This window comes from Anas acuta, chromosome 2 (genome assembly GCF_963932015.1).
Source record: "Anas acuta chromosome 2, bAnaAcu1.1, whole genome shotgun sequence".
Taxonomy (NCBI): Eukaryota; Metazoa; Chordata; class Aves; order Anseriformes; family Anatidae; genus Anas; species Anas acuta.
In genome coordinates this window covers 65,225,502-65,250,151 of record NC_088980.1, presented here as the reverse complement: position 1 = coordinate 65,250,151, position 24,650 = coordinate 65,225,502, and the positions used below count along the sequence as shown (strand labels likewise).

The 24,650-nt window shown below is 39.5% G+C and overlaps 1 protein-coding gene across 8 annotated transcripts in view; it reads right to left on the bottom strand.

Annotated features, from left to right (window-relative positions):
- The window catches only part of MYRIP (myosin VIIA and Rab interacting protein), a 219,818-nt gene that overhangs the window by 152,376 nt on the left and 42,792 nt on the right, over positions 1-24,650 (bottom strand). The window contains exon 2 of one of the 8 annotated variants that reach the window (XM_068670556.1): positions 14,879-14,968. The exons of the other annotated variants lie outside the window; for them this stretch is intronic. Within the exon in view, the coding sequence (XP_068526657.1) occupies positions 14,879-14,937 (59 nt within the window). The 5' untranslated portion in view covers positions 14,938-14,968. The remainder of the gene's footprint in view (positions 1-14,878; positions 14,969-24,650) is intronic. 8 annotated transcript variants of the gene reach the window in all.

Here is a 24,650-nt window from a genome sequence, read left to right as displayed (position 1 = left end):
CAGTCATGGACATTGATAGTAATAGACTTAAAGGATTGTTTGTTGCCTTTTCTGATTGTGCATATGTATAGGCATACTCGGGTTTAGTATGTAAAAGCAATGTTCTATATATCTAGAATGTTTGATGTTTGTGTGTGCGTGTTGGTAGAGCATAGACTCCCCGCGCACCCAGCGCTGTTTACTTGTCTTTTATAAATATTACTAAATTCAGATTGAGTTGAGACTTCATTTATAACAAGATGATGTGCAGCCTCCACCCCCCCGACATGCCTTTAGAGACCCTCTGAATGAAATTCAGGGAGTAACTACAGCAAAATTGGAGATACAAAAAAAAAAAAAAAGAAACAAGCCTTAAAAGTTTTTGGTATCTGATGAATCAGAGGAGTCCAACAAGTGCTCTGAGATTTTACAGGCTTTGCCTGAATGCTTAAGTGCACAAATGCATTGGCTTCAGGTCACTTTTGTACTGCTGAAAGGATAACTTCTCTGCTGTATATATCAAAATATATCATGCATATTTCATTAGCCTCCTAAAAGCAGATTCAGCTTCCTAGGAGAAGATTACAAAAATAACAAGTAAGGACCCAAGACTTCCATATATTTATTGACATTACTAACTGCTGCTTTAAAATCTGGACAATCTATAATAACTTACATACTAGCTGGCTCTGAGTTGACTCCATGATTAAGTCATTGTAATTTATGTCTCTTAACTAAATATAAAGTGAATGGGAAATATCTGCTTATCGCTGCAAGGGATGCTTTCATTTTAAACTACAGTCAAGTCAGATATTTCTTTCAAGAAAGTTCAATCCATAATAGTTTAAGCATCTTTATTAAAAAAAAAAAAAAAAAAAAAGAAAAGTGTATATGTTTATTAATTTTAAGACTGTACTGTCACCTGTAGAAAAAAAGAAAAGAAAAGAAAAAAAATGACAAACACAAATAGGCTATTCATTCCCTGGCCTACTGATGAACTTCTATAATACTTTCTCTATGTGCTGAGAAGTATTTAAAAAGTGTAAGAACTTTCATTATTGTGAAACAAACATTGAACAGGTTCATTGAACAGGTCTGTTGCTTTTGAAAGCACTGCTCGTCAGAATTAACATTATACATCCAAACATTTCTATGTTGTTTTGTTTTGTTTTGCTTTGTTTTTTTTTTTTCTTCAGCACATACATCCTGAAAGTATATCATTTTTGAGGTGAAAGAAATGGAATTGTCGAAAAAAAATATAGCTGCTCCCTCGTCTTTTTATAGGCAAGGGAGGAACCAAGCAATACACAGATTTGAGGTATCTGAAGGGTTCTGCCCCTCACAGCACATCAGTCATACACTGACCTCTTCACCTGCATGGTTTTCTTCTCCATTCAAAAATAAGCACCTAAGTAAAGCCTTCATCTCACTTCAAAAATAAACAGTTGCACAAACAAGCATTAGGATTGTGACTACATAGTAGCGACAAACATTGAGCAGATAGGAAAGAAATCATCTTACTACTACAGGCAATGTCTCACACTGAGATAAACAGAAATGGTTGGTAAATTTTGTTCAATTTGATGCCTTTAAACAGCAATACCAACCATTGGGTTTTCTTCACAAAAACTGAATACAGTAAAACAATGAAATTTGTTTTTACATTTGAAAAGCAACCACTGTTTTGAAATGGCAACATAAGAAGTTTATTACTTACATTTCACACTACTAATAATTCAGACACATCGCAAAGTAATAGCAGCACAGTCTTCTTTACACTGGGCATATGATTTTCCCTGCTTTTCAGATGGCACAGTATATAATTTCAATGTATTTTGCTTGCATTTCAGAGGCTTTGTAGTCAATATGCTGAAGTGGCAGAAGATACGGTTGACCAATTTCAAATAACATTCCAGGATGGTATAATATAGAGTTATTTTAAAGGTTATATTCTGAACCCCCTCCAGATTTCAAAATATGAAAGACATCAAGCATGACTTGGACTCATCACTTAAGATTCTTTCACACTAATGTATAAATGGCTGTAATAATGTTTACTGCAGTTAACTTAATAATGTGTTTGCAAATGGATGCAGAAACCTGTCTGTTTAGAAATATTTTCTTTCATCTTGGTCACTCTTCTCTTTGTGATAATAAAAGCTACCCCAATTTCATAAATGAAGCATAGTTTACTCCTAGTGTGAGTTACAGTTGTGAGAAAAACAAACTATTTCAGTATAATAAATGAAAAGTGAGATAAAAGGTGAAATCAAATTGTCAGACTAGTCTTTAATTTTCATTGGAATAGTGGTATTGGAAAATTTGTGTTTTGGTGCATTTTGTATATGCAGTTGTATTTTTGTCTTTGAAATCTGCAAAGTTTAACTACCATCAAAAATAAACCTGGTTAGTGTAATGAAATAACCATATTTCATTAGATGATTCAACTGAGACCCAGCAGCAAACTTAAAATGTTTCTCTCTTCTAAGATAAAAACAGTCTAGGCTCAGCCCTGACAAATCAAATTAAAATTCAGCACAATACAATAACAAGTCTCTGCTATTTCATCTTTCTTGCACAATTCTCTAATGAGCAATGCTGAAAATCTCCCTTGAAAATAACAGGGACTAAAGCACATCCATTATGTAGCTCTGGCTTTTGTGTACAATAATCAGTTTATCCACTGAATAAGCTATTTCATTTGAACTTCTTTATTCCAGCATAACTTTCCCTTAATAAAGTAATCCCCTACACACCCAACTTCTATCCATTACTGTCAGTGTTTTAGAGGCTTGATGGTATAAGCAAAACTAACTTTGATACTTTTAATTTCTGCTAATTTTCTGTCCTGACCTCTCTTCTCCAGTTCCAACTGCCAGAAATCTAATAACCAAAAAAAAAAAAAAAAAAAAAAAGCATCCATCCATCTGAAACAAAAGAGTAGTGCAATCTACTGGGACTTTCTGCATACTTGTCTGCAATGCAAGACAAGAATATACTGGAAACTGCTGCCTAAAGAGAAAAGCAACAAAACGGGGTGAGGAGGTAGGCGGGTGGAACTTTGTCCTGAAACATAGGACTTTTAAATTTGCTTTTGTGAACAGAACAAGTTTACAGTTTATAAGAAAGGATCTGATCATTGGAAATCTTAATTTTTTAAAATAAGTTGATGATAAGATTTTAGAAAAAGTATTAAGAGTATTGCAGTGACAGATATTGTAATGGGATGTAAATGTAAAAAATCATCAAATTATAAACAGCCATGAAACAGACATTTAGCTTAAGTCCAAAACACAACAAAACATGAATGACAAGCTACATGTAACAAAAGCACCAACTCTCTAGACCTTATCAGGAAGCATAAAAGGCAGAATGAGTAGGTCAAAGAATGCAGAAATTATCCATATCAAGGATCCATACTATAAGGAAATATACTACAGATTTCTATCCAACACTGGCAGCATACCCAGTCTGGAGACAGAAAAGTGATCCAGTGAAGACAGAGGAAAGCATTCACTCCTGACATGAGGACTGGCTACCAGCATACTCCCGAACTGGACATGGTGTAGCTGTGCCCCTTCACCCTCAGAGGATGTGTAACCTTCCAGCTGCTATCCACACTCCCCAGACATCCTACCGAGCACTGGGAGGAAAACCAAACAAGACAAGACAAAGAAAACAGGAACGGATCTGTAGATGACCAAAAGAAGGGGGTTAATACAATAGACATGAAACACAGCAAACAAAGTGTGAGAATTTCAAACCCTTTTAGAAGCAAAAGCAATATCCAACACCTTTGATTCAGAGCAGCAGGACAGACTGCTTTTGGAAGATATGTGAAGGACATTTTTTACAGAACAGAAAAAGTTCAAGAAATGAAGTCTGGCATAATTGGCAGAATTACAACAGGAATCAATCCTAGTTAGCTGTAAGTAAGGGGCACTATTACTAGAAACTTTGAAAAATAGAGGACGAGAAGTCTGACTTAGGTGACTGCAGAAAATCAAACTGATGAAGGAATTGACAAGCCAAGTGATCAGCTTAAAGGTTGAAGCATGCAAGGATTCAGGTATTGCGATTAGACAGACTGAAATCAAACTGTATGCAATGACCAAGGCAAGGACTACAGTTCTGAAGGCAGATAGACAAAAAAGATTCAGTGTGGCAACTCAATCAGGTGGCATCACGTGCCTGTATCTTTTGTTACAGCCCAGAGACTGGGCCCTAAAGGTAGGTGTCAAGGATGACACTTGGCTTGCAGGGTCAAAGTGACAGGCAAGATGATGAATTAATCCTCTGCAATGAAAAAGGTAGTGGAAAAAGCCAGGTAAGCAAAGCTTAGGAGCAATAGTTTAGCTACAAATAGGTAGTAAGAGTCCCATGTTTTTCACCACCACCACCCCAAACTCCATCCCCCTTGCTTGAGAAAGGGAGAGAGAGATAGGCTAGAGGTTGAGTTTGTACCAAAAAGGAGATAAATGTAGGGTAGGATGAATCAACTCACTACCAGTAGAAAGACAGCCATCCTCCAATAAGACATATCAGATCAAAGATCCAGGAACAGATCTTGTGGGATGCACAAGAAAAAATGGAACCCTAGAATACAGGTAATGACTATATAGCAACAGTGTTGCTTATAATAATAAAAAGAAAAAACAATTAATCCTGCACGTACTGGAACCCACACCTTTGAACCTTTCTACTTTCTGTTCTTCAAATAAAGAGTTTGAAATGCAGGCAAAAGGTGGCACAAAAATGGTAACACTATAATGCTTCTGTTCCTCCCCCTCCCCCACACACACTTTTTAAAGATTTAATTGTAGCACTAAAAGGCCATTTTAAAACTGATTTATTTTTTTTCTTGTGGATCTCAATCATGCTAAATAATATTTTTATCAGATTAAAAGGGGCATAAGGGACATTTACAGCAATGCATTTCAGTCAAACTAATAGTTACAGGAATGGGTTGACCAAAGCAAAAAACCTCTTCATTAATTCTTACAAAGGAAAAAGAAAAGCTTATTTCCAGTCCAAGAAACCATTTGTTTCTGTGTGTTGTTTGTTTGTTTGTTTTTAATTTATGAATATTAACAAACAGGACATTTTATTTATGAACAGTACGAGACAGGCCAACTTAATGGTTGACATCACTGGAGAAGCTCTGTTCAAGTAATCCACATGAAAAATTAATCCTCCCAAACTATAACTTAATAAATCCCTGTATACATTACATTAAACAACCACACAGAGATATCTAAGCTTGTGTTCATATCATGTCGCAGCTTCAGAAAAACTCAGGGCAAAGAAAATGCTCAGAGGCAATCCATTTCAGGTTGACTACTGTCTGACTGCATATTTGCAAAAACAAATATACTCTGTAGGAGTTGTAGAATAATTAAGTGCCCAGATGCCCATTCAGTTCTTATCCTCTGGCAAGCTTGATCACTCCCATGCTATTTGCTACATGGGCACATTTCCACAGGGCTCTAGACTAGGACCGGCAAGTCACTGCATGAGCACAGGGCAACTACTTCGTCATTGCCTTTTATATCTGAATTTGAACTTGTGATCTCAAGGTAAAAAGCTTCATATCCTGGCAATGCCCTAAAATTATTTAGCTTTTTAAACACAGGAACACTAATGCAAATCACATAGGCAGAGGAAAAAAATGGAGGAAGGAGTCTGAAGTCTTTGCCATGACATTTTTAACACACTATGTTGTACCTTTCAGCTTTTCAGCTTCTCTGTTAATATTCTTGTGATACCCACTGCTCTCATCTTAGGGTAATACAGGCGATGTACACAACCTATCTTTTTTGGCTTGCAAGACAGGAGAACATATGTCTCATTTTACTTATTATCATGGAGTATAATCCTGCTTAATTGTTGTGTTTTTTTTTTTTTTTGTTGTTGTTGTTTGTTTGTTTTGTTTTGTTTTTAACATTGTATATCTTTATTAATGGCAATTTAGCTTTGTCAATAGTTTCATTATTAAAGAGTGAAAAATTATATTATTCTAAACTTCTATATTTTGCAATTAATTTTAATAGGCAGTGTTCTTAATTATGTGTTTTATGTAACTCAGTTCTCAGAATGAAGGAACATAAGTACATATGTAGCCCCCCGTATAATTACTGTCTTTTATTCTGCCATGGTACATGCAACAACATTACAAAATAGGATGCTACCCTTTAATTTTGTACTTTCCCATGATACTTATCTAGAGTGTAACATCATGTAGCTATTTAACACTGCTGCTTGACCTCTACTACAGTGGACCTCAAAAAATTCCACTGGGTTGCATATTTTTCTTATGATGCATCATTACTTACTTACTAGTCTACTAGTCTTACTAACTACCTTGCAAGACACTGCTGCCTTTAGATACTACCACAGACACCACAATTACAGGATAATACTACTTCACTGTGTAGATGATGGAGCCCTGACACAGGTTGCCCAAAGAGGTGGTGGGCTCTCCCTCCTTGGGGATCTACAAAAGCCGCCTGGATGTGGTCTTGAGCCACCAGCTGTAGGTGGCTCTGCTTGAGCAAGGGGGATGGACAAAACAATCTCTAGTGGCCCCTTCCAACATCGGCCATTCAGCAATTCTAAAGAACATTGAGCCTATTATTTTGAAGTCTTACAGAGTCATCTTGACCATGCATAGGAATTTAATAAAAGTTACTTCTGACAAAAAAATAAATAGCCTGTCAGCTGAACAGAACTGAAGAATAAACACCATGATATAACACCATGCTTAATTAATTTTCTTTTCTATCAAAACATCAGGATGCTTTGTGGAACAGTCATCACTGGGAGATGAGTGGTTGGAAAGCTGCCAGGTGGAGAAGGACCTGGGAGTATTGGTTGATAGTCGGCTGAATAGGAGCCAGCAGTGTGCTCAGGTGGCCAAGAAGGCCAACAGCATCCTGGCTTGTATAAGAAACAGTATGACCAGCAGGTCTAGGGAAGTGATTGTCCCCCTGTACTCAGCTCTGGTGAGGCCGCACCTTGAGTACTGTGTTCAGTTTTGGGCCCCTTGCTACAAAAAGGACATCGAGGTGCTCAAGCGAGTCCAGAGAAGGGCAACGAAGCTGGTGAGGGATCTGGAGAAAAAGTCCTATGAGGAGCGGCTGAGGGAACTGGAATTGTTCAGCCTGGAGAAGAGGAGGCTCAGGGGTGACCTTATTGCTCTCTGTAGGTACATTAAAGGAGGCTGTAGCGAGGTGGGGGTTGGTCTATTCTCCCACGTGCCTCGTGACAGGACAAGGGGGAATGGGCTAAAGTTGGGCCAGGGGCGTTTTAGGTTGGATATTAGGAAGAACTTCTTTACCAAAAGGGTTGCTAGGCATTGGAATGGGCTGCCCAGGGAAGTGGTGGAGTCACCATCCCTGGAGGTCTTTAGAAGATGTTTAGATGTCGAACTTAGTGATATGGTTTAGTGGAGGACTGGTTAGTGTTAGACCAGAGGTTGGACTTGATGATGTTGAGGTCTCTTCCAACCTAGACAATTCTGTGATTCTGTGATAATGATCTATTACTTTGCAACATAACATTACACACTTACACCCAGATAAACAGAAAAATTACGTTGTCTGATGTGTCCAATGATTAACTAAGAATACACCGTCACTGCTTCCAGTTCAAAAACATAACTACAAATTATACCTATACATATTAAATTTCTTCTATATGCATGGAATACTGAAATTAGCCTTTGTTCCTACTTAATTTTAAAATTCAGAAACTATCTTTGTAAAATCAGAACAAAGAGACCACTAAGCTTCTGCCAATAGAAGCAACCATGTGCTATGGGATATGAAGCATCAATATCCACAAATGTTTCCAAGAGAGACAGCATACTCTTGACACACCCAGTCTTGGGATTATTTGAATTCTCTTATTAATAAGAAACAATGTGGATCTGTCTGCAATTATTAGATCAGTACAAAACAGTTTTCACAGACTGCAATATTTTTAATGTGGCTTTAGTCCATTTCAAGATAGTGTAAGGACTTGGCAAAAATCATGAGATTGCATTGAGTTAGGCTGCAGTTTGGGGATGAAAAAAGTTAGACTCCCACTGAGAGAGTGTTAGTTTTCTTCAGCTAAAACGGAAAGCTTGCCTATTCTGCAGCTTGCCTATTCTGCAGCTGGTTGATAACATTGGCGGGCCAGGCAGTAAGCACATGCTAGCGCAGGCTACAGGCAGACTGACAGGGACCTGCACTTACCAGGATGGAGGACAGGCTGCCTCTGTTCACAGAGCACTTTCTGTACGCTCCTTTGTCATTCTAGGGGAAGTTGTTTTGATGCTATTTTTAGCTGTATATCCAAATTAGTATTGAATGAACTGGAGTAAGAGGATGTATCCATGGGGCAGTCTGCCCCAAAGTACATTCACCGTAGCCTTCCACTGCAGTATGCATTGCTGCTGTTCTGCTCTCCCAACCCCATGCTGGTCCTAGCCACAAAGCAGAGAGTGGTTATTGCTGCTAAGAGCAGCATAATACGCTATGCATTATACATCGCAGTGTTCACATGCGCACATGTTCCCTTTCCTAGCTCAATGGTCTAAAATACTCTAGTAAACAGCCAGGCACCAAACACCTCAGCTAAGCATCATTTTCCCCATGCATGCATTCACAAGACAAATTAACTCATTCTTTGTGAGTTTCCTTACCATTTCCTAACTCCACACACTGTTCCCCTTGAAGAAGCATTCATCCCAAGGAAAAAAGCAAGTTTACAAATCTCAAAATAAGATTAAATAAAAAACTGGTTAGTGTTAGCAACCCTCTATAAGCTGCAGACTGTCATGTCAAGTCACACACATACTCAATCCACTACAGGACACACATGGTTGGTGTTTTGGATTCAAGCACTGAGGAATGAACCTCAGTGCATAACCTCACTTAACCTTAAACACAGTGAAAACTGCAGCCTTGAAAAATAACATAATTTATTACACTGCACACTGCATAGTAAAAGCAAACAAACATATAAAAAAAATCATTTTGAGTCAGCAAAAGTTCAAAGGCAGTGTGATTCAACTAGGTAAGTAATAAGAAACAAAACCAGAAACTTTGATTTTCGTAAGAACCATGGAAAATATCAGGACTTTGCAGAAAACATGTAATTTGCATCCATTAAATATGAAAATATTAATGAATATGTTACTGAAAACCTTGGAGAAGTGCTCCCTGTTAACTCCAAAACAAATGGAAACCAGCACAGAATTTGCCAAGCAAATCCTAATAACCACTCTTCAAAACTGACACTAACAAATTCCCACTATTACTGTAGAAAGAGTTTTTTTTTTTTTTTTTTTTTGTAAACATCATTTTGCATGTTGCAGTACTAAATTAATTTAAGAGAAGATACTCTTATCCAAAAGGGCTTTTCATTGTGTGTTCTACTATTCATGCCTGTATTTTTTCCATGAAAATACTCCTAGCTATTTCATATCATGTATGACACAGATGTGGTTAAAATAAATTCCAAGATACACATACAAGACAAGACATAATTCATTCCGCTTATTCCCTCTCCACAATTTCCATTCATATCCATAATTTCAGATGCCCTAATTTATGCCATCTGCCAAGTGCCAAAAATAACCTGCTATCCCAGCTATGCCTGCACCACTTAAACCTCCAAATAGCACTATGAAAGGAAGATCACGCACTGATTGCTGGGCCAGAAGAATAATGGAAAACCAGTTTAATGTAGGCAGGTACATAAACCAGCACATCACAGTTAAAACAGCTGATTCACAGTTGTTTTACTGGAAATACACATATGTTTATGAGAGTTGTGACAGAATGCAAGAAGTATTTGCTTGGAAAATGCTGATTACCAGAGCTAAATTCATTGCCTACCCCAATGATCTTGAGAAAAACCCTGACGTTATGAGACAGTGTCTATTGGTAACACCTCAGAGGAATGCCACCGAAATTTTCTCTCCTCAAAGGGTTTGAGGAGAGAAAGAGGAGAGATAAAGGACATAAGCTTTCCAAGTCTTGGCAGAGGCTACAGAGAGCTCATGCCATGCATCTGCCTTTAGCTCATTAGCTGCAGAAATGGGAGCATTTCCTACCTTTGTCCTTCTTTTCCTCGTGTTCCTCTTGTGAGGTTTTTAAGGGAGCAAGTTGGTGCTCCAAAAACAGTGGTTGCCCACCCCACCCCATTAGCCCCTTAGTAACTAATTTTTTTCTTCTTTCTTCTTAAGCATTGGTTAGTGTGCCTGTAATATTTTAACCCGGAAATTTTATTTACATGATACAGAAGTAACTAGATGTCGTTATCACAAACAAAAAAAATTATCTGTAATTAACTGTATTCTTACACAAAACACTTACACGGATTTCTTCTTTCTCCAGTCAGCACCTGGCTACTTTGTGATTGAGTAGGGACTCAGTACTCAGAATCTTATTTAACAAATCTTGCAGAGCTACGAAATACTGTTAAATACCTTTCCTGTTTGGATCCCATTCATTCCATTTGGATTCAGTGCAACATCATGCTACCTAGTCCCAAAGGTGAAGTCTTTGAGAACAGACACTGAATGAATTTACTGGAAAACCATTAAAGCTCTTTGCCTTGCACTGCTCAAAAACAGTGCTTTCTAATATACAGAACTACATCACTATAACCAGTACAACAGGGTAAAATTAGAATGAGAAACTTTAAGTTATCCACAGAAGGGTGTGTGTGTGTGCGCGTGTATGTGTGGAGGGGTGGTACATCTGGCGGGCTGTACTCCAGTTGACTGAAAAAATCTCAGATTGACAGTATTGATGTACAGATTGCTAAAGACAGAAAAGACAGGAAAAGATGCCAGAAAGGTTACTGTCTCTGGAGGCAGGGAGGTGGAGAATGCTGCCCCACATTCAGAGCCATGCCAACCTCTAAAACATTTTGAAATAACTCATATTTTGAAGCATTATGGACATTCAGCTAAAGACCAACAGAATTCACCAGTCAAGTCTAGACAAATTATCCTGATCCTGAAATAACGGTGTAGCATAATAAAGAGTAGAATATGTTGTTCTCATACTGACAGTGTCTTTTCAAATTAAAATTTGAGTCGAGCATTAGTGCACTTTTTTTCTTCTCCTTTAGAAAAAAAACAAAGCCACTCCATTATTTATATTTAATCAATCATTTAAACACATCCACTGTGTCTATTTATAATTCCAATGTTTAAAACTAAATATAGTGTTCTGGTTACTTCTTGTGTTTTTCAAGTACCATACGATAACATCTGAAAGTTTATTTAAAAAACAAAACAAAACAAAACAAAACAACAACAACAAAAAAAACCAAACAACTCAATAGTATCTATAAAACTAGAAACAAGCACCTCACAACCTTAGCACAGTGATGCTGACTGCTAGGACTCCCAGACCCAGTTTGTGTCCAGTGGTCTCCAGGTAGGGTACAGCACTGGAGAGCAAAAAGGAAGCCCCCAGGAAGCACACAGAGTGGGGCAGGAGGAGAAAAGATAACCAGGGAGAGGCCATAATATGACTGTAGTCAACTGATGCTAGCTGCTTCTTTCCCCACTGACTCACTTAGCCTTAATATTTTTATCTCCAATCTTCTTGGGGACCAGTATTTCCACTCAGCTGTACACCCCAACTTTTTGAGAGCAACAGAGATGGTTCCCTATTTCCCAGAAGATAGTTTGAAGAAAATTTTGAAGCATTTTGAAGAAAATGTTGTCTCCAGAGCCCTTGTATTTGGGATACTGCAGCAACAACAGGGGAAAAATATGAAAGACCACAGAGTCAAGTTGTGTGCTGGGCAGGACTGCTCTGATGTTGTCTCTAGCTCCTGATCAGGGCTCAACTCCTCAGACCTCTCTATGGGTTTCCCAGATCCCTCCCAGATCTGAAAGGACTGGGCACCTGCTCCTCTTGGGAAAGGAGCAACCTGGCTCAGCTTTCTGAAGACACTGCACATGATTCTGGCACTCCTGCCATGCCCTCTCTGAGCACAGACACACATTTTCCCCCATCATTACCATTTCTAGCTGTTCACTGTTCCTTTCAGTGCCTTGCTAAGAAAACTCCCTCACTTATTCTCATGCTTCACACATTACAGACTCACCATTTTCCCCATGGGTTCAATGGAGTAAGAAGTGACTACAATGAGATCCATGTTGTTTGATGTGCAACACGCATGAGTCTGACCTTCTCAATGTACTAAATACTGAAAGAAATAACCACACCGGTGGCAGAGGCAGGAGAGAAAGCCCCCAACTAACACTTTTGCAAGCATAAGTCACACCCTGAACCCACTCTAAATATTTATTCAAAGCCACAGCAATCATGAAGGATTTTTAGCCTCGCTCTTCACTCAGTCTGCTCTCCAAGTGAGAATCAGATGAAATGAAAGCAAATAACAAGAAAACTAAACAAAACACTAGAGTATCCCATATTTAAGTTGACAGCATCAGCTGAAATAAGCCTGCCTTTTCTAATGTGGTCATTGCTTTAATGATACTGCTTGAATCCCTTTTGGCCTTAGTTAAAGCATCTTCATATTCAGTCATCTCTAAAGAGGCCATCCACATCCTGAGATCAAGAAACAGGAGCTCATCTGAATGTTGGGCATGAAAAAAGGTAACTGACTTCCTATCACCTTAACAGCACATTACGGCTGCCATTAGATCAAAACATGTTTGCAACTGAACACCAAAGTGAGGCTATACACGGTGCACAAAGAAAAGGAGACTGCTGGCAACACTGCATGTCTGCTTGGTAGTTGTGCATATCCTGACTGACAGTATCCATCTCACAGAGGGGTTCACTCTTCTTTCTAATCAGTAATGGATGACACTAAATTCCCTTTAAGTAATTATGCCCACCTGAATTAGTTGTAAAGATGGATTTCACACCACTAGATAACCAACTACCTGCTCTCAACATTGTGCCTGCATGCCCAAACAGTTCTTCAAACACTCCAAGTTCTGCTCCTTGCTTTTCTGACCTGATGCAGTGCATGTTATTTGTTGTATTCTCACGAATCACCCTCCTGAATGGCTGTTGGATCCCTGTCTCTACCTGCAGTGATAACTGCCACCCAACCAGCCCCTGCTCCAAAACACAGTCCATGCAGAGTTCAAGGTGCAAGCAGACCAGAACAGAGGAAGCCAATGTTACAAGGAGGGAAGTTACATTAGAAAGGTTAAATTCACAAATTTATTCTCTCAGATTATAAGAATGTTTATTTAAGATTCAGTGCATTAAAACAAAACAAAACAAAACAAAACACTGTTGCCAACTGCTTATAACTCACGTTTCAATCTGGATGGACAAATCTTCATAATGATTTTGTAAACAAAGAATTACTGCTGCTGTCATATTCCAACCTGAGTAATATTGATTACCAAACCATGATGATCTGTGATTGAGTAAAAGGGTTGAATAACTTCCTAGTTGAATTTTTCTTCACTTCTCAGTGAGGTAAGAAACAATTAAAGGAAGGAAATGCTTAGGCACAGCATTTCAGAAGTCAGAAGCAGTTCTCGTAAAGCACAAGAATAGTACAATTCAAAACAAGGAAAGCCACACACAACTACAGGTCAAAAAGTTGAAAGCATTAAAGGGGAAAACTGAAAACATTAACAGCCTAGAAGGTCAAAAATAAATAAATAAATAAATAAATCAGAATCAATTAGAACAGACCCAAGAAAAAATACAAGAACGAAGTGAAATTTGACAGGGCATCAAAACACCAGGACAAAGGGATATATTCAGTACAATGATGAACCTTCTGCTGTTCAATGCACTAAGAGTTTATGTCTAGTAGAAAGGCTCGGACACAACCCTATTTACTACTATGTCTCCTTTAATTCTCATCCAAAATAGTCTTCTGGTATTTTCAAATGGGCATCTCAACTAGGCTTTCTTTCCATTTCCTTCTCCTCTTTAGCTCCCCAGTTTAGCAACTACAATCTAACAACATTCCAGTAAATATCAACCAAGATACTTGAAACTAAAATGAACACTTAAAAATGAAGTAATGCTATGCGGAAACCAAAACAATATCAAACGGAGACAGTCTAGATGTCAGACTTGACTGTAGCTCTTTTCAGAGAAAATATGCTAAATAACCAGAAGGCATCTTTGCTTTTTCCAGATTATAATTTGCCATAAATACAGATCTGAATCTGGTACAAGCTATATGAAATTGTACAACTTTTACAGCTATGCATACTAATAACATGCAAACTTCATCAATAACTAAGTTTCTTATCTGGAAGAAGAGCTTATCAGTTCAATGTAAGGAAGACTTAGAAGATAAGTTTGTAAAAAATAAGGTTACATGGAAATACGTTACAGGCAAAATGGCTGTGCTGCAATCACATTGCCCTCCAGTAATGCTTCTTGCTTATTATGGATTAAAATAAATGAATACATTTTTGTTTTTGTTTGTTTTTAGTATTACCTGTGATGCACTTTTAAAGTTGGCCTTGGAAAATCTGGTTTGGCTTTCATCATTGTGTTTCTATATATATAATGGCAAAGTTCCTTTTTATTTTCTTCAGTGGATGTGGCTGTCAGTTTTTGAAGGATGCCTTTCATTCTGCCCTTCCTCTTCCTCCCCCCCCCCCCCTTTTTTTTTTTTTAATAATTTTTTGGTCTTTTCAGACTTTCCTTTACTTGATGGGACATATTTACTTGAGTCTACAGCTTTCATCCTGCCTCCAAGTGTCTTCACTTTTAGCTGTTCTTTTTGTTTTGTACCATAAAATAATTTTTGTCATTCAAAACACTAGAATACAAGACAAAAACAAACAAACAAACAAACAAACAAAACCACCACCACCACCAACAACAACAAAAAAGACAAAAACAACAAAAGAGAGATACAACAGTGCCACCACCTCTTCTGTTGAAATTGCTTTGCAAACAAAAAGAGGTCTTTCTGTTCAGCAGCTATCATTATTCAGTCTCTGGCAAAAGATGCACGATATCTAGGAAAAAATAAATAGTAAAAATCAGAGACACTTAAGTTGTCAATGTAACTAAGAAATTAAGAACTAAATGAGAAAGATTATACAGGTAGTTTCAAGCATCAATTTTCTTTTCAAAAGTATATTATGTATATTTCTCTGTAGCTAAATTTGGCAATAAATCCCTTGAAAAGCCTGAAAAAAAAATAATATTGCTAACTGTGAGTCATTGTGTAGAAAAAACAAACAAGTAAGCAAGCCAAACATAGGTAGGCTTGGTAGTGTTTTGCTTCATTAGGTAAAACACAGGAGGACCATTTTCTACACACTAAATTTGTACTTATTTATTAAAGGTTTGGGACCATGTACATATCAGTGTCTTTTTAATTTACCATTTTGAATTCCATATTTGCATCAAGTCTTCCAGTTTATTCACCCTTCTTACTTCTATGATCTCTAGGGCTCAGCCTTGCCCCATAAACTTCCCAATACTTGTTCGGCACAAATAGTTCTGTTAAATCATAGGAGACATAGCTCCCAAAGGACAGCTCCTCTGACACTCTCAGTAGAACCCAACTGCTTTTAGTGACCAAGAAATAATAAAGTGAACAATAAACAACTCTATCCAACCCAAACTCAAGGACTACATTTTCCTTATTTTCACTTTCTGTAGATAATAGCTTTTGCAATATGTCTTTCTCATACTGTACATTCATATTTCAGGGTGATCTTCTGCCAGATTTTGAGATGTTTAACATCTTAAAATTCTGTTCCATATAAATAAAAATATAATTGCTAACACTGAATTAATTAGGCCTAAAAGTGACTTAGATTAATGCTTTGTATCATGTGAACATTTTTCACAGTCAGCTGCTGTGAAGAGTATTGTAGCATCATATGCAGAGGATTATGATGTCATGCTGGACACGATCAGGAGTGGATGGTTTTATAAGAAACATTGATCCTGCTTTCATGGGAAAGACAAGAGCATATTTTTCATTTGCTTTCCAGAATGCAGTAACAGGAATATTTTCTAGAAAATATATATTTTTTTAATTAAAAAATGTAAAAAGTGCATAACAAAACAAATCCAAAGGATATACAACTACTGAAAAGCTCCTACTGGTAAAGAAAGACAGATTTACTGAACTATATATTTGCCATCAGCTCACTGTGACTTTTTGTGCTGTGCTTACAAAGAGGTCCCTTGATTTAATCCTCATGTAACAGTGCATCATATACCAGAGCACACTGAGCCAGTGCAATAGCTCTTACACTTCTCTCCTTAGCACACTAGAACATCCCTGCCTAAAACAGAACTATTCTCCAAGAAACTGCTCAAACAGGAAGGTCCTAACTTAAAGGACTAAATAGTTTTTATTAGCAAGTTTATTACTAGAAGCTGTTTCAGAAAGAATGCTTTTTTTTTTTTTTTTTTTTTTTTTTTTTTTTTGTGTGTGTGTGTGTAATACACTTAAACTTAAAATATAAAAACTTTAGGAGAATGGAGAAATGCTGCAGTGTCCAGTGTCCTGAGGCCTGTCTGCCCTGTCCCAAGCTCTCCTCCTTCCTCCCCCCCCCTCGCTTCTTGGTACATTTTTCTTTAAAATGAAGTCCTTAATAAAAGAAGAAAAGGAGCTAATTGAGGTCTGGAAGCTTTTCCATTTTCTCAGACATTTTTCCTCAAGGAAAAATTCCTCTCAGCAACATTCCTCAAGGACTGTCTACCCATATCATCCTGAAAAGTTAGTCCTCTGTGTCCTCACTGAGGAGCTGCATCACTGTGACTTGCTTTTCAGAAATTCACAGCTCTGGCCATTCTTATGACACCTGTTGAGGGATTTTTGAAACAGCAAAGATCCCATGGCTTGCTGCAACCGAGCAAACCAAGCTACCAGGACAACTATGAGAAGTTCCCATGACAGTGTTCCCACATCGCCCAATTGAGGAATTTAGAAAAATATTGTTGCCAGCAGCTGGCTTCAAGGACAAGTTCTACATGGCTGCTAATCACAAGGGGGTTGTTTTCTTGCAGGTGGGGTTGTTTTCTTGCAGTTGTTTGTCTGAGTGCTTTTGACCAATAATCTTGTGTGAGACACTATCCGCCCCTGTTAAGTTTGCTATAAAAGTCAGGCTATTCGGGTAATAATGAAGAAGAGCATGATCTGACCATACTAGTGTCTGTTGTGTTTTCAGCTGTTCTTCCTGCAACATATGGCGCCTGAACAGGCTGAGACCTGCAGAGGCTGAGAGACATTGAGAGACCTGACAGATGCTGAGAGACACTGAGAGACCTGAGAGACTTCAGAGACATGGAGAGCCCTGAGAGACATGGAGAGACCTGACAGAAGCTGAAAGACCTGAGAGACACTGAGAAACTCCAAGCACCGACCCAGACACAGATAATTGTGGTGAGACGCGGAGAGAAATCGTGGTGAGACGCGGAGATTGATTGATAGAGATCACAGTGAGACGTGGGAACAAAGGAATTGTGGTAAAATGCGGAGATTGATAGAGATTGCGTTGAGATGCAGAGATTGACTGATTGATACGGATTGCGGTGAGACACAGGAACAAAGGAATCGCGGTGAGATGCGGGAAAGTGACATAATCGTGGTGAGACGCGGGACATCTGGGATCGAGTTGCTATGGGAGACCAGAGGCGTCAGTGAACAATAGCAGACGACCCTCGCTGTGTGGCGAGTTGGCATACAGCAGAGGGGTGGAGATCACGACCCTGCAGCCCGTCTGATGTAACCATAGAGGAGGAAGCGGCTGTGCAGCTTCTCTCTAGCATTCTCTCTAAGAGAGGCGTATCTTGCAATGTAAAAAAGATCATATCCTTGGTACACTGGGCCCAGAAGGAGGGTTTGCTAAAGGAAATCCTTCTAATTTTTAGCCCAGATGAGTGGTAGCTCGTAGAAGATCATTTAAGGGATACAACCATCACAACTGGAAAGTTTGATAAAGATCTATGTATGACCTGGCATGAGGTGCTTAACACGCTGTGCGGTATAAAAACCGAACGGCAGTTGGCTATGGCGGCGGCGCAAGCTTTCTCAGTACCGTCGGGGACTGACAGACCGCCGAGTACGAAACCTGAGACCTCAGGAACGCAGCTGACACGATTTTTATCGTCGGTTCCTGCACCCACCCTGGTTCAGGGTATGACCTCTCCAATAAATCAATCAGTGGCGGAAATAACTGAGGGACTATTGGAGCAGAGTGCTAATGGCAAGTGGGGGCTGCCCTCCCCACCCCCCGCGCTGGAAAATCTTGATAAAGCTGTGCTGCCAGCATCTGTGCCACTGCCAGGCAGCAATAAATCCACTCGGGATGCTTCACCAATGAGAGGTGCAGCAGCAGCTTGCGAAAATCGACCTTCACTGAAGGAGCTGATGGGTACAGTGCAAGGAAAAGAAGACCTGATTAACAGACTGCAGACTCAGCTAGCAAAACAGAAACCGCTGAGGACTGAGGAAGTCAAAATTGTTCAAGAGAAAGCTGCCAAGATCAAAGAGTGGGTAACATTTAAGCTGAGAGAGCTTGAGCTAGAAAACTACCACCTGAAAAACTGTAATCAGAGGCTGACGGAGCAAATTGAAGCCCTTCAGTTTACATTGCAAGGTATGACCAGCATTTCTCCCTTTAAATCTCTTTGGAGCTGTGATTTTCTGAAGTCCAGAGCACCACAGGCTTCTTTACCTGAGAAGATAGACCAGAAATCTATGCTTCTTGCACCTGGTTTCAGGCAGCTATGTCAAACAAGACCTACCAAACATGTCTTCTCTACAACAAGCATCGTCCTTGCCAAGGAAACCTTCACTGAGGATGGAGAGGACAAATCTCTGCTTTCTCAGAACACACTGAAGCTCATGTCTGACCCATCAAGCTGGAATCTCTCTGCAGAGAAAGACATATTTTCAACCATAAGCTCTGAACACAGGTTAGGGTGCTCTGATCCCTCCAGGTGCTCTGGACCCTCCAGCTGAGCCCACAAAAATCCTTGAGGCTTAGACTTTCTGGTCTTCACTAGAGGGAAACCATTGCACTGTGAGCACCTTGCAACAAGTGTCTTTGGACGGAGCCGGCTCCTCTGATGATCTGAGTGCCAGGTTCCATTCCCACCACCTGGATTCCACTTCCTCAGGAGAAATAATGAGCATGCTTGAGGGCACCCTCCAGACTGCTGGGCCACCCCTGGCCATGTCAACGTCGGCTGTTACAGCAGGTTCCATCTGTCCAAGGAGGGACAGGTGCTCCAATGTCATATATGATGACATATATGATGACATATATGATGACATAGAGGGGCATAGGCATGCTACATCCTTGGCCTGCCCTATTATTATCGACCCTGCGCAAGGCACTGGGTTGTGGCAGCCACATGATTGCAAGCTTCTACAACAAGCTCAAAAAATGCTTTTGGACTATGGATTACAATGACTAAATGATTTTGGACTATGGGTTACAATCCCAGGCAGCTCGTCAGATAATTCAATGGATTTTTCAGGCAAAACCAATGTGTCCACTTGACTGTCGAAACTTGGCGCGCTTATTGTTAACTCCTTCCCCATTGTTATTGTTTGAAAGGGAATGGTTGCAGTTACCACAGGGGGAAGTGGGTCAACTGCGTCAGCTGGGGAACCCCCTGTATGGGATTACTGCAGAGATGTAAAAGGGAACGGTCCTTATCTCAATACCCAGATTCAGTTGCAGTTCCCTGCGATTATTCACCAAACAGCTGTGCCGCTCGCACTGAGGGCTCTTCTTAGTCTCCCAGGGGAAAAGAAAGCACCTCCATTTACCTCTGTAGAACAGGCCCCTGGGGAACCATATGCTAAGTTTATTGATCAGTCCAGGCAACCAGATGTGGTGGAACAGAATTGTCAAAGATTTGCTTTTATGGTACCTTCCATTAACAAACAGGCCCTGGCAAAGCGCTATGAATGGCTAGTGCTTCTACAGGGGATGAGGAATCCCCCTACATTATGTCAGTTATATGTGGCCTGGGCACTACAACCAATTTGGACACATGGTGTGACGTAATTATTTACCGTTATATGGATAACATTTGGTTTGGTAGGCCAGAATGCTTCCAGGTTTCAGATTTAAAGTTTATTTGGGATACTTTGGAAGCAAAAGGGTTGAAGATAGCCCCACAGAAGGTTCAACAGAAACAGCCATGGCTATACTTGGGATGGAAAATATCAGACTCTACTATTCGTCCCCAGATAGGTGATATAACTATGATATTACATAAATTGATAAATGTATGAATGTTCCTGGATAATATTCAGTGGGGTTGCCACATTGTACGGATTACTAATGACAACTTAGCTATATTACTACCTTCATTGTGGTGCAGGAGTGCAGAGCCACAGATTACACTAACAAAAGACCAACACCGGGCTCTTTCACAAATAGGTTGTAACGTTGCAGCCGGCACTGCTTGCAGACGTATAGCAGATGTTGCACTCTCTTTCCTAATTAGTGATCATGTGTCTCATCCATTTGTGGTGATTGGTCAGTGGCAAAAAGAAAAGGGGGAGAGTAAGGGGCGACAAAGACAGAAACAGTACCAGGAGGATGCACTGACACTAACAGCACGGGTAATAGGAGTAGCATAAGTGACACAGGTGATGGCAAGGGTGGAATGATAGGGCAGCATTTTCGAGTTCTGGAATGGATTTTCCTACAGATTCAGCCAAAAACAAGTGTTCCATATTCTCCACGGGCCAAGTGATGGTTGAACGATCATGTCAGGTTTTTAAGGAACAATTAGTGAGTTTAAAAGAGAACAAGAACAACAATGAGTGATCGCCCGAGGCATTGGTTGTCTTGAATCACTTATGTTTGACTAGGAACCAAGAAGACCCTCCTGCAAGTATTCTTTTTCAAACAATAAATATAGCAGCACCAAATGTGTTACCACAAATAAGAATGAATTAACGACATCCTGCTACAGGAACTTGGAAAGGGCCATACGGGTACAGAAATACAGTTAACACCTGTGATTACAATGACACTGCTAGGCACGGTTTAGGGGCTTATGGCACGGAGACAAGGGGTAGCAACGATAGTGTTTAGAACAACCGTACAGCTATGGCCTTACCTCCTGATGTTTTTCTGATTTGTGGGGATAGGGCCTGGCAAGGTATCCCTGCAAATGCTATTGGAGGTCCATGTTACTTAGATAAACTCACTATATTTGCTCCTAGCTTGTCGCAGTTGCATGAGATCACCAGACAGAAATGGGCATTGCTCGCATCGGATTGCAATGATAATGTTGAATTGCTTGGTGTTGCAGCTAGAGCGGCATTGGCAATTTTTGTGCCAGGAGTGGCATCTGCGGCCGCACTTAACAACTTAGAAAAATTGGTATGCTGGGCCAAGAAGCAAGCCCATGCCACAACAGAGATATTTGAGGAGATGTTACCAGATCAAAATAGTCTGCGACATGCGCTCTTACAGGATCGAGCTGCTATTGACTTCTTGCTCTTGGCTCAAGGGCATGGGTGTGAGGACTTTGAGGGAATGTGCTGTTTGAACCTTTCTGATCATAATGAGTCAATTCACAAATCCATTACTTTCCTGAAAGAGCACATGAGAAAGATTCAATATGGTATCAATTCTTTTCATCAATGGCTCACTGATTTGTTTGAAATGATGCACAGATGGTTACTGGGATTAATCAAAGAGGGATTAAGGATTCTGTTTGTTGTGGTGTTAATCATCATTGTGTGTTGTATTGTAATGAATGTGGTTAAAGGGTTACTTGCAAAACTGTTACATCAGGCTTGGTTTGCTCAAAAAGAAAAAGGGGAAATTGTTGAGGGATTTTTGAAACAGCAAATATCCTTTGTTCCTTTCCCAAAAATCCTTTGTTCCTTTTCCTTCCTTCTTTCTGCTTCTTTACTGATGATATAACTTCATCACATTGTGTTGCCTTTTTTTTTTCATCTTGAGGGCAGGCTCCCCTCTCATACCCTTCTCTCCACAGAAGTCCTTTTCAAAAACAACTTCTCATTGGTAAACAACTTTGCATATAACAGCAACAGCAAACACCCAGAAACTTCCATGCCTTAATGGCTGGAGAACAAGAAACCGAGACTGCATGGAGTCTCCTGAATCACCCTTCTTCATTCCCTCTAAACTCTTTTACATTCCTCATGGCCTCATCGTTAAGAGTCTAATGTTGTCATTAACCACGGGGCTTGCCAACCCCCATGGCCACATTCCCACATCTCCCCCTTCTTTATTAATATCAACCATCTTCTTGACACAAATTACCATTCCATATATAACATCATCAATGTCTATAAATACCTGAAAGGAGGGTGCAAAGAGGGCAGAGCCAGGCTCTTTCCAGATTGATTTAAAGTCATCAATTATTAACCTTTTATGGAAAAAAATCTGAAAATAAGTGTACCAAAGCATCTTCCCTAATGCTCTGACGCATTCAATCAAAGCTTTTGGAGCAGCCCCACAACATGTCTAGTGGATGGCTTCATGTGAAATTAATGAGAAATTTCGTTTGACCACCCAAAACATGTTGTTTACAGTCAAACCCTTTAGTATCTATCTCAATTTGTATGTGATACACTATTCTACAAGTGTTCTCTGATTACAATGCCCAAGATTTTTTAGGAAAAAAATAGTTAGAAATATTTCTGAAGCCTCAGATTGTATGCAACACATGTTTTTTGTAATTACAGGATCTCTCTCTTCACTGAGCTAGTATCATACACCAGATCTGTTGTTCGGGCACTGTGTGTTTTCAACTCTCAAGACTAGGTAGCATCCCTGGCTTCATTTATTGAGCATAATGCATGGAAAAGATGATGATGAGAAAACTGTATTTATTTTTATTTATTTTTACTTCCAATTAAAAACTGAATCATTGGGATTGCAAATTAGAGAGTGATTGATTAAGAATGAATATGTGCTATATTTGCGATGTACTGCACCTGTGCTGCGCTTAGGCCTCCAGATAACAGGAGCCCCTCGGACCCCAAGAACCAGATCAAAACAACCTTAAGGCCCAGATTGTGAACAACACCTCAGAGAGCATGAGCAAAGAGATGAAGTGAAAAGTTCAGCCCTGATGATGACATCTTACTTTACCACACGACCCTCAGCGCCCACCACCACAAGGCACTGAGCAAGCGCAGACAAGAGGAATTTATGGAAATGACTTGTTGTAGCTAATTTTAATACTAAGCGGGGACAGGTTATGCCTATGTATAGGTGTATCGGGAAACTTCATGCATATGTAACTCTTTACTGCATATAACCATGGCAAGTTGCCACGTTAGGTGCGCAGAACTTTGGTGGGACTGCCCCCCGTGCTGCCCAGCAGTGAATAAACATACCTAAATTTACAATCATACTGATTGTGAAGTCAGCTTTCCATGAGTCAAAACGACTGAGAATTTCATTGGAAAATAAATAAATAAATAAATAAATAAAGCAGCATAGCTTGCACGTCATGCTTGCACAGCTAAACAAGCATCAGGAAACTAATGAATTCATACAGAACGTGTCGTAAATACTGTATCAGGAGACAGCTTTTTATTACATTATCTCATGCTGTGGCTTCAACATACTCTTAAGGTCTCCCACAGACATACAGAGTCCTTATCTTCAGGATATTTTTGAATCCTGAAGCAGATACTTCTAGCATGAAGTTTTCCTTACTTTTCATGCTATTGTCAGGAGTTATTGCTATCAGAAGTCTTGACTAAATTCCACTACATAGCCTAGTAATATATACATATATTCACTAAGTTATCAGTTTTGCTTACAACAGAAGTGTTCCCAACACTCATTAGTTTAAGAGTTTGAGCCTGAACTAAAGATCTCCTCCAAGGACCTGAGAAAAAAAAAATGGAACTCTCAAGCTGGCTAACCACCTCATGCTGCCTTCATTTAACTTTGAGTGTTTCCCAGCATCTGGGAGGTGGAAGGACTAAAGACGTTTTTTAAGATGGAAAGGCTTTTGTTTAAAAAAAATTTAAAAAAAAGAAAGAAAAGAACAAAACAAAACAAAACAAAACAAAACATTTAGCACAACACAAAGAGAAAACCTGCAATAACAGAGTTATTGTTTATGACCAGTGCCCCAGTGCCCCAGGAACATGCACCTAATAAGTGAGATTTTTTTTTTCTGTTATCTGATGAGAATTGTCTTTAATAAAACCAATCTAGCCTTACTGAATAATACATGCCAGCTTCAGACAGAACAAAAGAACAGTTACTCACTAAAAAATGACTTCTAGGAGGGAAAAAAGGCACATCCATACTCAGATCTGCTTCCTGATACTTTCAGTCAGAAAGATAGCCATTTGCGCATATATTTAAAAATTACCCCAGAAAAATCACCTACTCTTGTTGAGCCAACATTGCCAAGAAGCAGCACAAGCCACTGTGATATGCTTCTGCTGCCAGAGCTACTCCTTCAAAAGCACAAGGCAGGAGGGTTTCTGCAGCACTGTACTCAAACAGGCCTTCACCTGGGTCTTACTACACCACAGAAGCAACAGGTCAGGGATGTTGTGAATCAAGTCAGAGAGAACCGTAGGAACACACAAACAACTAGCCTTAACTTAAGCTGTAAAAATAGCTCTAGCCACAACCAAGAAGACAAGAAACGCAAGACTTGAAACAAATGTGGAATGAAACCCACTCAGTGAAAAGGTGG